The sequence below is a fragment of the Scaptodrosophila lebanonensis genome, unplaced genomic scaffold (genome assembly GCF_003285725.1).
Source record: "Scaptodrosophila lebanonensis strain 11010-0011.00,11010-0021.00 unplaced genomic scaffold, SlebRS2 tig00000072-arrow-pilon, whole genome shotgun sequence".
NCBI lineage: Eukaryota > Metazoa > Arthropoda > Insecta > Diptera > Drosophilidae > Scaptodrosophila > Scaptodrosophila lebanonensis.
Genome location: NW_022060558.1, coordinates 4,660,374 through 4,673,596, shown reverse-complemented (window position 1 = coordinate 4,673,596; position 13,223 = coordinate 4,660,374). Strand labels below are relative to the sequence as shown.

At 38.8% G+C, this 13,223-nt stretch overlaps 1 protein-coding gene and 1 long non-coding RNA gene across 2 annotated transcripts; one reads left to right on the top strand and one right to left on the bottom strand.

Annotated features, from left to right (window-relative positions):
* Positions 1–2,502: 2,502 nt before the first annotated feature.
* Positions 2,503–9,341, bottom strand: LOC115625599. The gene is made up of 3 exons (XR_003995540.1): positions 9,159–9,341; positions 2,827–2,958; positions 2,503–2,751 (listed from the first exon to the last, which is right to left on the bottom strand). It is a non-coding gene; the product is annotated as an uncharacterized LOC115625599 (long non-coding RNA).
* Positions 9,342–11,195: 1,854 nt separating this feature from the next.
* LOC115625597 lies at positions 11,196–13,223 on the top strand. The gene has a single exon (XM_030520719.1). The coding sequence runs from the start codon at positions 11,447–11,449 to the stop codon at positions 11,690–11,692; it is 246 nt and encodes an 81-aa protein (XP_030376579.1). The 5' UTR covers positions 11,196–11,446; the 3' UTR covers positions 11,693–13,223.

The window sequence follows — 13,223 nt, the reverse complement described above, 5'->3', positions numbered from 1 at the left end:
CACATAGTTTTGTGTTCAAAGTTCAATAAAATCAAATTCACGAGTAATTCATACAAATTTCATCTACGCAACAACCACAACAGCAAGGCTTCACGTCTGATAACTTGTTTTGACATTACGTACAAGTATCTAAATATATAGCGTGACTTTGTTGATTCATTAAAGCAATGATCACCAATAGTTCCAATATTACCCACTTAAAACCACTATTAACTGATAATAAATCCTCTTGACAGGAAACATAAAATTCAGGCGAATTGGGTTTGTTGTTTTACCATGACAATTCCGAAAATATTGAGAATTTACGTCAGAAACCATTTCAAATTGTTCTTGGTGAAAGAGAACCCGTGAGTGTTGGGACTCCTGATTCTGCTTTTGCTTTTCATAAATCGACGGGATTTTGAAACAGCTGAGGGAAATAAGACACATTGCCATAAACATTTTTCTAGGCTTTGTACACAGGAACTTTTAATTTCAATGTAATTTCAAAGCAGTTTTGAAGAGATTTGCACTACTTAGATCTTATAAGTGTTTTCAGACTTTTCTGGATTAAATATGGATTAAATATTTTTATTAGGTAACCATTTAATTGAAATAATATTAATACACGTAATAAATAAATTTGAAAAGGTATAATAAGTATATAGTTAGCTTAAATATATAGTTCTTGTAGCGGAATCACTTGTACTCTACATCCGATCAAAGAAAAGGAACTCGGAGGATATCAACCGCCATTGTACAGCGGAAGACTTCATACTTCTATATGGAATTATTGCACTTTTACTTTTTAAACTGAGCTAATAATTGTAGATTTTTTCTGCTCATCATTCCACCTATTCTATCAGATACCAAACATGATATTTTTTTGACAATATTATATTTAAACAATTTATAAAAATGTTTATTTATAGTTGTATAATAAATATACGTTGGAGAGGAACTTTTGTGGACAGATGGACAGATCTGCAGGCGGACATGGCTATATCGACTCATATTGTATTACTGATTAAGAAAATATGAGTAGAGCCCTGAGACGGGCGGACATGTCTATTCGTCTATTCCTTTTAAAATTTGAGTACAGGGTAAATAAATATTATATTTGAAGATATTAATTGATGCCAGCTAGGTAATTAAAACATAATACATAATCTGCATTTATCAGCTTTCATGACAGGAAGAAAAGTAAAAGTAAAGAAAAGTTATGACCCTAAAGAGGAGAACCAAGGAGATGAAAATTCTGCTATAAATGCTCAAACGTTTTAAGGGTTTGGTTAGTTTTCTCCCTGATTTAAGCAGGACAGTGGAATTCTTGATTTTGTGGCAAAAATATGTATGGTGTTATAGAAAAGACCGTTACAAAGTACCCGTAAGTTAAAAGGCATAACTTTTCGTTATTAAGTAAGCCAAGCATATGGCGCCAACGCTTGGCTTTTATCTAATAGTTAAGGTAACTTATAGAGTCATTTGCTTCGGTACATTCCCTATGCCGTTTCGTTGGCTTCGTCTTTACCTAATTCTACACATCGATTCTGTGTAATCGCCCCTCCTCTTATCGACAGCTAACAGCTTCCCCACTGCGAGTCTAGCTGTAAATAGTTTAATTACGTAACAAAATTATCGTTTGCTAATTGAAAATTATTGTGAAAATATTTGTGTAAGCCAGCTCCGGTCCCCGGCCAAAGCTACCAATACAGCTATTGCCGTCTTTATTGGGCTATGTGTGTGACGCTAATTGCCATTCGCTTGCCCCTCGGGTCGTATACACAATATTGTTTGAAACGGCTGGGAGCAGGAAAATAGTTCAGATGCTGTGGCGAAAAATCATTACGAAAATCGAAGTCGCAATGAGATTTGTGGTGTAATTGTTATTTGCACACACAAATATGTTTATGGAACTCAATTCAGCCGAAGGATGACGTCAGTGAAGTTCAGTATAAAAGAAACCACAAACTAACAAGCATTGTTCATATCGGCTTAATGACGTTTCTATAGCATACGTAGTAGTAGAGCCACTTTAGAGTATACGTTTAGAACATACTCGTAGCTTTAAAAGCAAGACCAATTGATTCCGATCCAACAATTAGTGCATTCTTAGAATGTGGGCTACAAATGTCACAGTGCTTGACTCTAACATGAAATACGGGCATAAAAGTTACATACATAAGTGCATATTTAAGTTTATTGTTATTTTTCATTGCTTAGTAACATTGGAATCGGGTGTGCATGTGTGTATGTGGGTGGAAAAGTTTACATACTCGTATATCCACTTAAGCAACTCCTGATCAAGAATATACAGTCATACAGTCATACTTATTTAACACTTATCTTATATTTCTAGTACTAGAATATTAAAAACCTTCATGCATTTTTAGTATACAGCTACAGCAAGTTCTTTATTTCCATGAAATTCTGCATATTTATGAAAACAAAACTACTTATAATTTCAATCGATTTTGTATATTAATAATAATTAAAATCTATACAGGTAAAAGGATATACAACATAGTTAGGTGCGAGTGTGTGTTACACCAAGGAAGACGTGTGAGAGTCTTTATGTATATACATATTCTTGATAAGTACAGCCAGAATGCATTCTTTGCACTCTTTTACCTTTTCGGAAAAATGGGTTTGCCGACGAAAGGAAAGCGTTATGCAAACGTAGAAGCCATCTCAGCCATCCTGAACGCCATCTCAGCCAACGAGCTAAAACACTCGATTGACATGCAAATCACTGTATGGAGTCCAAAGGCACTATATTTAAAAAGTAAAATTTATTTATTTTAGTTTATTTTAATTTTATAAAGTCCTGTTTGCTTTGTAGCATACCTTCTACTATATAATATGATCGGGAGAATAAATATAAGGTCTAATGTCATTGCGAGAGTCCGGCCTAGAATCTGGAAAGGAGCGGCAATGACGTATTCGGCTCCGGGATGATGCACACAGAGCTCTTATAGTCTGAAAGAAATTAAAGAGCGCATTAAGGATATCAGTTTTTTTGTGCGTTTTGTTTTCTTATATTTTATGTAGTCATGCCTCTCGTATATAAAGAAAATATACTATTTTTGTAGCTACACCTAAAGAAAACTCCAAGATATTAACACTCAATGTAGACTTTTCAAACGCTTCAGCAGCTAGGAGCGTTGAAAATGCATGCGACCTTGTGGAAATTGATCAAACAATTTTGCTCACTCTTTCAATGATGCACTCAAAAAAATGTCTGATTTCCTATAACGCACGTAAATCTACAAGTAGGACTTGCCAATTACAACAGGTTGGTGCTTCATTTTGGTAAGTCGATTGTAGAGACATTTATACCCATTAATGTAATTTCTGCTCAATCTGTGCCAGCAGGTGTTGTTTTTGTGGCTGCTTTGGCTAAACTCTGCACTGCACACATAATCACACACGGACACTCATAGACACAAGGCCGATGTAAATTAATTCTATTGACACAGAACATAAGCATAAGTATGTCTCCAGTTAGGTATTGGATAATTATTATTTAATTAAATTATTTAAATAAATTTAAAAAATTAATTAATTAAGAGTTTGGTCCGCCTGACTGGCATTCCGATCTGGTTTTCCAATCTAGGCCGAACAAAGGAGTTTCTTCTGTTACTGTTTGAGTGGCAGGCGTCTCAATCAATCAGTACAAGCAGTTACCGAAAATAGAAAATATTTTAAATTATGACTGCGAATTAGGGGAATTAATGGTACTAAGTAGTTCATTCAAGCTTAGGTCTTTTAAATACAGTGAAACCTCTCTTGGCCGGAAATTCATCGTCGACCAACTTTTGTCCGGCGAAGGGGGGTATCCGGTTAAAAGGAAATTTTTTTTTCCAAAAGAGGCTTTAGTTCGAATGTGTCGAAAAATAGTATGAAAAATATTGTGCGCACAAGAGAGTTGAACTTGCTCTCAAAAGTACACCAAAACGAACGTTCTAGAACAAGAGTCCGTCTAAGATGGGTGTCCGGTTAAAAGAGGTGTCTATTAGGGGAGTTTTCACTGCATGTTTTTTAAAGTTATTTGGTATTGGATATAGCCAAGGAGAAACGGGCGCTTGGTCTTCTATCGTCCGAAGCATTAGTCATGCATTCCTGTGAAATTGCTGGCAGGCAGATCAATTAGGCAAGAATACAGGAAACGACAATTATCCACCTGTTTTCGCAATCCGGTATTTACTAACACACATTGTATTTTTTTTAAACATACATATTGCGTGAATCATATTTGCGCGTGCTGTGCGCTGAGGCGCAGGAAGCCTTGCTGTCCCACTCGCAATCGGATCGAAATCTGAAGGTCCACGTGGGCGTTTCTCCCCACAGCACAGCACATATGTTTCGATGGCGTTCCTGCATTGGCAATCGATCATAAATCTTTGCTGATAACAAAGTCGCCAAAAAAGGCAAATAAGAACGGAACATCATGACGTCGAACAGAGCATGCACAACATGCGGACAGGCCATAATGATTTGTTGATGGCCAACGTGTGTAAAGCGTGACAACAACAACAATAACAAAAGCACAAACAGGCAACTTATCATACCCAGATATCCATATCCAAATATACATACATAGTATATGAACGTATGGATAATACATATAGTATGTAGGATTGTTTGTACGTGATGGCAGCGTCACACACCGGAACAGGTTCATAAATTTCCCAGTGGTCTAAGCCGCAGCCACACTTATTAGGCGGAGGTGACGACGATGACTTCGAAGGCGAGGCCGTGGCCAAGTTGACCAAAAATTTGCAATTCGCTTGCAAGCCGCATGGCTCATGTCGCGGTGAGCACAGCTGTCGCTTGTTGGGCTGCCTGTGGCATATGTTCAACTTTGTTGTGCCTGTCAGCAAATGGAGGATATCAAACGTGGCTATCTAATGGCAGCAGAAACGAGTGTGCGGCACTCAAGTTATTTCAATTTAGTGTTCCAGAAGACAAGTTCAGCTATAAATCATCATCAGCGCAGCACCGGCGCAGTGCACGGCTGAAACCTCCACAGCCGGCTAGTCAGCCAACCAACCAACGAACCAACCAGTTTAGCCCACACCTACTCCAACACACACACACACACTCACACACACACACACATACACACACATATGTATATAGTATATGCAGCCCGCAAAGCTTCCCACCAAAAATGCATAAGCAGAAACATAAAAATCACCAAAGAAAACATTTTTGTTGTAGTGGTGTGGCAGAAGAAAAAAATGAAACAAAAATGAAGACGTAGAAGAAGAAAAAATACACCAGCAAAAGCAAAAAATGAAAATCACGATTTTTATGCAGGTTTTCGGAGATTTTTCCCACAACAAGTTTTCCGTGGATTTTAATTGATTCTGCGCATGAGAAAAAAGCAGCGCCATGCAATGCACTTGAGGCTGCCACTGTCGTCGATGCAACCACAATCCAGATGAACTTATGTAGCATTAGATATTGGCAACAAGCCGCAGCAACAAGGGAAACACAAATCCAACATGTGAACAATTGTAAGCGAGTATAAATAAATTTATAATTAGAATAAAGCATGGAGCACAGCAAAGGCAAAGGTGGCCGCTGACCAAGCGTCGATAGACGCCGCAGACCCACACACACATATGCCCCACGACTCACAAGCACAAATTACAGTAGTCGGCAAATGTTACTTAACACGTGAAAAAGAAACCCTTTGCAATATTCCCTGAAATGTTTGCACCATTCGAAAATGGCAGCACTGTAGATAGATTACGTAATAAATAATGGATTCTAATTTGATTTTGGTTTTCGCAATGAAAGAAACTTAAGTAATTTGGAGGTTAATCAGTTTCAGTTTCAATATATTGTAAAAGTTCCTTATGTACTTGTAATAAGAAACCATATTAAGCATTTAATAATGAAAAACAACTTTTAGGATCGTTATGCTAGAATTATATTGGAGGTACTTTATTGGTGTGTAAGCATTACATTACTACTAAGTTACAAGTATTAGAGATTGAGTTAAGCTTAGAAAAATAAAATGTGATACAAGGAAATCATTATAGCCTGTACCCAAAGGGTGAAAGGCTATACTAGTTTTGTGCGCATGTATGTAACACACAGAAGGAGGCATGGCAGATACCCACAAAGTATATATATTATTGATCAGGATGGCAAGACAAGTCGATATAGCTATGTCCGTCTGTCCGTCCGTCTGTCTGTATGAGCGCAACGATCTCATCAAGAGCAAGAGCAAGAATAACCAAACTTGGTATCTCTAAGTTATTAGAGAGTGAGTTAAGCTTAGAAATATAAAATGCGATACAAGGAAATCATTATAGCCTGTACATTCGTGCGAATGTATGTAACAGGCAGAAGGAGGTGTGGCAGACTCCACAAAGTGTATGTATATATTACTGATCAGGGTGACAAGCCGAGTCGATATAGCCATGTCCGTCCGTCCGTCCGTCTGTCCGTCTGTATGAGCGCAAGGATCTAAAAAGGTACAAGAGCTAGAATTACCAAACTTGGTATCCAGGTTCCCCTAAGCCCTAGGCAGGTAAATTTTTTTTTTATTCTGATGCACCCCCCACTCTCAGGCAATTCGTGTTTTTTTCCATAACTCTCGTAATTCTTGGAATATCGAACTAAAATGTGGTAACTACATATCGTTAGTGATTATGTGTATGTATGCCAAATGATCATGATAGGTCAATTCTGAAGAAAGTTATAGAAATAAATAGAATCGGTGCCGCTGTCCGCAGCTGTTGTTGTTATTGCTGCTTTGGTTCAGCTTTGTGCTACATACATACATATGTACATACACGCATATAAGCACGCAGTGTCACGATACTGATGTAAATGTATGCTGTTAAAACTGCACATGAACATGTCCTTAATTTAATTAAATAATTTAATAAATATAATTTTTTTAAAATTAATTTTATAAAATTTAATTTTTCCTTTTTTTCTTTTTGGTGGGAGGTACAGGGTATTTAAGACTTTAAAATTCCTTTCTTGTTTTTAAAATTCTTAAATAAACAAGTAAAAAAGCTAAAGTCGGGTGTCCCGACTTTGAAATACTCTGTACATATGTTTACAATAATTATAGAAAATAAAAAAATTAAGAAAATAAAAAAAAAAATTTGATCGATTTTACCTCTCTCGGTATTCGAACATAGCAATTGCGTCTGTGTGAGTGTATGTATGCCTATGCGCATCAATTCGTGTATGTGTAAGCATTTTCGCAGTCAACCAAACAGCAACATCAACAACAGCCGCGGGCAGCGCTTGAGCAGCGCTGCATCAGCAAATATATTTATGGCTATAACTTCTTGTTAAATAACCAATTGGGGGTATTTCCAAAATTTTAGTACGAAATTCCAAGAATTACGGGAGTTACGATTTGCGGGGTAGAGGGGGGAGGGAGGGGAATTCCAAAATATACATTTTCTGCGTATTCACATAAGGCATCTGGGACTAAAATTTGGTGTTCTTAGGTCTTATAGTCTCCGAGATATAGGCGATTATACGAATGGAAAATCGGGAAACCCCCATAGGGGGGAAGTGGGGGGGAAAATCAAAAAAATAAAACAAACTCGTATAGAATACACACATAAAGCATCTTTGTGCAAAATTTGGTGTCTCTATCTCTTATAGTCTCTGAGATCCAGGTGTTCATACGGACGGACAGACGGACAGACAGACAGACAGGGCTAGATCGACTCGTCTCGTCATGCTGATCAAGAATATATATACTTTGTGGGGTCTGCCACGCCTCCTTCTGCCTGTTACATTTTTCAGCTCCCGCAAACCTAATATACTCTTGTACATTTCATGTACAGAGTATAAAAACCGGTTATACATTTTATTTAATCGAGCTCCTATTATTATGTATAACCCTGATTATACGGGATTCCATTAGCATAATTATTTTTTGAATGATTATTCGCATAATTTTAGCTCATTTCAGGCTACTATAGCTTATTTGAGAGATTTAAAATCTTAAACTGCATTCCATTCCCTTATTTGAGAGAACCCCTAAAGGTTTTTAATTAGATTTATATCTGGGTTTTGAAAAATACAAAAATCCTCCTTGGTAGAAAAACAAGATGTGCGGGGAAAAATAAATTTAGTAGTTATTTCAAGAATTTATGAACTTAATCTAACAATTGGCACACGACGTGTAAAAATAACTTCAAGCTCATCGGAATTTGTTTCATATCAAACAAAAAAGGGGGCTAAACTATCAAATTTTCTGTACCTACCTTAAGAACAGAAAAAAATTGTTTATTTTTTGAGTTAATTGCTAAATTAGATTAAATAAATAAGTTTAATTAAATCAAATATACAACTAAAATGAAAATTCCCTTAATGGGCCCCTCTTTTATCCGGACGCTCTCTTCTAAAACATTCGATTGGTGTATAAAGTATTTAAGTATCCCCTTTCACTGTATATCTATCTATATAATCTATATCTATCTATACTATATATAATACTTCCTGATAAATCAGTGCATTCTTAAGAATTCTGGATGTGATTTAGCGTTAATTTCAGTCTTTGAATGTATTATTGCAATCTACAAAAGCAGAAACACATTTTTAACAATCAGAACGGTGCTATTTCATATTGCATTAGGGCATAAATTGTTCTTGAAAAATTGGAATAAGAAAACTAATATTTGAATGTATTTGCAATCAACGCACAGTCCAAATGGTAAGCGAGAAGAATTTTGTAGCATACCACAAAAGTCTCCTCAATTTTGAATTAACTCATAAACAGTCTTTAATATGCAACCTGGCATCAATTATACAGGTCAAGGAACGCATCTGTACTTAATCTTTTACACTGCATATGACAATATCTTCCATAAGCAGACTTTTCGTAATGTAGCTCTTAGCAGGAAATTTGTAAAACCTTACAGCTTTTCTTTTCTGCACAAATGTGGAGGCACAATCGTTAGTGACGTCATTCCCTGTACTGCAGCTTTTAAATGTGTATTTCAATTCGTCATTCACAAACCTTAAAATATATACATAATCTTACTACTTATGTAGACACATGTTTATACAAGTATCATAGCCATATATTCGTACATTTATATTAGGTTTGTCAAAATACAAATGACGATTAGTGTCTCTGTACGTACGGTTATGTGAATCTATAGTAAGCACGTATAGTACATACATACCTACTCGTGCTTATATGCACGTGTAGATGTGTGTGAGGCAGAAAGTCGGCAAAGAATGTTGTTCGTCGCGACGCTAGCGCTCCGGCATTGCCGGTTCGGCTTCTTGTTTGGTTCTCCAAGACCCCAAGTGACTGAGTAACTCAGTGACACACTTTTTGGCAGCTTGGACACTAAAGACAGCACTGATTATGGCCAAGAAGTCGAGTATTTGTGAGAAGCGCAGCGCGTTCTCCATTCTACGCCTCGCTGCATTAAAATTTCTTTTTCGCTTTCTTTTCGAACTCTCCAAAGCTCAACACTTACACTCTCTGTATGCTCACTGCTCACTGCTCTCCGTCTCTCTTCTGCTGGCAACGATAAGAGCGCGCTTCGTTCTCGGCTGACGCTGCTGCCACCCACTTCATACTGTACGTTGATATGAGAGTGTGTGAGTCTGTTTGCGTATGTGTATATGGGTCAGATTGAAGTTCTTGGAGAAAACTGGTAGTACAACTCGTTGGCTAGTTGGCAAGCAAAATGGTCGAAAGTGATTTGCCCACTTGATCGAAAGCGAATGCTATGCCAGCGTCGTCGTGCCCGTCGCTGTTGGCAGCGCTTTGACTGCGCGCTGTTTCTGTTTATGTCATGCATTCTAAACTGGGTTTTCGTTGTTATAGAAACGCCGCCTAAAATTGAGGTCAGGTTCAGCTGTGGATTGTTTTTACGGGACGGAACCCAAATCAATCTTTACGATCCATTTCGCCTATTGGCCTTTCAGTTTTCGGGTTTTCCTGCCGTTTCATCTTCTAGCACATAGAGCTGTGCAAATATGTATGTAAGTACAAGTTGCGTGACAACCTCTACGGACGGCTACAGAGCGTATGTGTAATATGCGAAGTGCATGGCGCAGTTGGCACAAAAGCAGCGACACAAGCAACAACAACAATAGCCAGAGCGGTAAACGTTGCGCTGCGTGATTAAAGTCGCGCACTTGTTTGCTTTTTAGCTTATTTGCATTTTAATTATGTAAATGAAAGGCAGCCGACGTCGCAACAGACAGACTAAAAAGCAACAGACAGACAACACTGTTTTTTTTTTTTCTCAAATAAGTGTTTTTTTTTTGTTTTTAAACTTTTGCTGCTCTGCCCAGAGGTGAATGAAACCTGACGAATGCCAGCAATAACAGCAAAAGCAGCAACAGGTGAGCACTGCAGTGGTGGGAGCGGCGACGACAACAAGTTAGTGATTTTCACCCAGCGGCAACAACAATAACATAGCATTGGCTAGTGCATTGAAATATTGTGGAGCGTGCGCTTGGAATTTGCAAATTGTTGTAAACAAAAACAAAAGCAAAAAGCATTCAAAAGAAAAAGCAATACAAATTACCGCTTCACAAAAGGCAGAGCAGCTCGAGCAACGAAGAAGAAGAAGTAGCAGAATAAGGCGAGGTTGCTGACTGCAAAAGATTACACAAGCGTAGCGTCAGCGCCTGCGTCGGCATCGTTAACGACGAGCAACACAATATTACAGAAAGAGAGGAGGGCGGGACGCTGACATTAGAAGCGCCAACAACAACAACGTCAACAGCAGTGCAATCAAGAAAGCTCACGGCCGAAGCTTGCTCAGTAACCGACGACGTCAGAGCCGCAACAGCAACAACAACAGCATCCATGCCCACGATCGACAACATCAGCAGCTGCAGAGTGTAGAGAAATTTATCATTTCACTGTGGCAGCAACAACAACAGAAACAACAATAACTACCACTATAACAGCACTCATGGCAAGCTCCACTGCGTCGGCAGCAAGTTTTATGTCTCTCTTTGGAGCTCCCACGAGCAGCACTCGCTCCAGCGGCGCTCACGTCTTACGTACGCCGCTCTCTTGTGCTCTCAACTCTCCATGCATATGCTCCATGTACTGTAACTGGGGGCTGCTCATCGTCGGCAGTCTTCTGCGATCGGCGACGCCATCGTTGACGTCGTCGCTGCCGTCGTCGTTGCTTGCCAGCCACAAAAACAACACCAAAGTTTTTCGAAATTAGTTCTAGTGAGTCTGTGAAAGTGTGAGCGACTGTGACTATCGGGCTTGCAAGCGACGTTGAGTTTTGTGTGGTGCCAGACAGAAAAGTTTCGCTGCTCCCGCTGATCATCCTAATCATTGAATCATCTGTTCAGCTAATCTAAGCGTGCAACCATTTTAAACGAATCCCAAGATACTGAAACACAAATAAACTAATCAACCGAAACGGGGAGGCTGGAAAGTTTTAAACTACTTACGTGTATCAAATCGATCAACAACAACAAGAATATGTCACATCAGTGCAGCTGTGGTCGGGATCTGAACAACAATTATGTGTCGTACACAAGCGCATACGCCAACAACGCCAATGCGGGCCTGGATCGGGACGCCAACGCCACGCTCTCCAGCGGAAAGTCCAGCACCACACAGCTGACGGCCAAAGTGATGTTCGGCACAGTGGGTGCCATCAAGGAACTGCGCGAGAAGGAGCAGACCCGGCATGCGGCGACACGTGCGGGCGAACGACGCAATTGAGACGCAACAGCTCCTTCCTGCGCAAGGGCGTGGCAGCAGCAGCAGCAACAACAACAACAACAGCAACCTGTGTCGTCTCTCTCTCTCTGCCGTGCAGGATTTTCTCTTGTGCTCCAGCAGCCTGGACAGAGCAGCAGGTGCAGACGCAGAGGCGGGCTGGACTGCAGGCTGTACGACTCATGTTAGAGGCTTCAAAAGTGTTTAGGGTGGGCGTTAAATAGGCGTTTAATGTTTTGCATGTGTTATGTGTTTGTGCGACAACATCAACAACAAAAACCACATTCCGTTAAAAGAACCATTGAAGAAAAAACTTACAAGAATATGTCACGTGAAATTGTTGAACACACACACACACACACATAACGTATACAGAGGGGCACAAACACTCACGCATTCAGACATTTGCGCTGTCGCCTCTTCACTTCTTCCCCCACTTCATCAACACTTCCACCATTCTCTTGCTTCATTCTTAATGCTGTAGACTAGACTTTAGACCATAGGTGTGCATGTCTGCTGCGCTTTCCCATTTTCCGCACAATTTTTCATAGCGTGCAAAAAGTTAACAGTTGCCAGCTGCCAATTAGAAGTTAGCGAGCGCAAAACTTTTTTGTCTTTTCCTTAAATTCAATTTGAAATGCAAATACACACACGCACACATAGCTACTTATATTTTTGGGTATCCATTTCAATCTTTAACTCTGTATAACACTTTTTCAATTACCCTCCTTCAACTCCTATCTCAAGATGTAATCACAAGGGCTTTTGGTTGTTAAAATGTAAGCAACTCCTATGTGGAAAATGTTTATTTTTATGAATTTTGTATACCCATGTAAATTGTTAATCATATTTATATACATATATATATATATAGTGCAATACTTTAGCTGTACACACGCAGACACACACACACATGCAGTTGCATAGCTTTAAGTTTGTTTTATTTTTAAGCGCGACTCAAACATTTTACAGTTTTTTACATGCTTTTGAGCTTTGCCTTTGTTTTTTCGGGTCTGTTTCTGCTTCTGGAGATTTCCAGTGGCTGCAGCTCAAAATGCAAAGCACGTAGCGTGAATACGCACACACAGACGTACATATGTACATACATACATTAACACTTATACATACATACATACATACAAACATAAGTGTAAAAAGTTTTGATAACCATATTGTATGCTTGTAGGCTATTGTTCCTGTGACAAAAACTGCAACGCGAAACGGTTTCATGTTTACACAAGTGATTATTTTTGTACTAAAATGGAAACAATCGCAACAAAACGATACGAGAAGCTCAAACTGAAGCTGCAAAAGGCGAATCAATTGTTTCAACTAATGACAATGAACTTCTCCACACTCACATACACAAACACACACACGCACTTTCTCGTTAAACTTATTGCCAAGCTTTAGATCTTAGCTTAAACTTTAAAACTCAAACAAAAACGTAACTACAAACTGAAAACTGAAAAACCTTCTTTAATGCATATATACATACATAGCGTAAGCCTAACATACATACATACCTACAATT

Excerpts from the sequence above, each read along its gene's own strand:
- LOC115625597 (XM_030520719.1), top strand. The coding sequence starts at position 11,447 with ATGTCACATCAGTGCAGCTGTGGTCGGGATCTGAACAACAATTATGTG.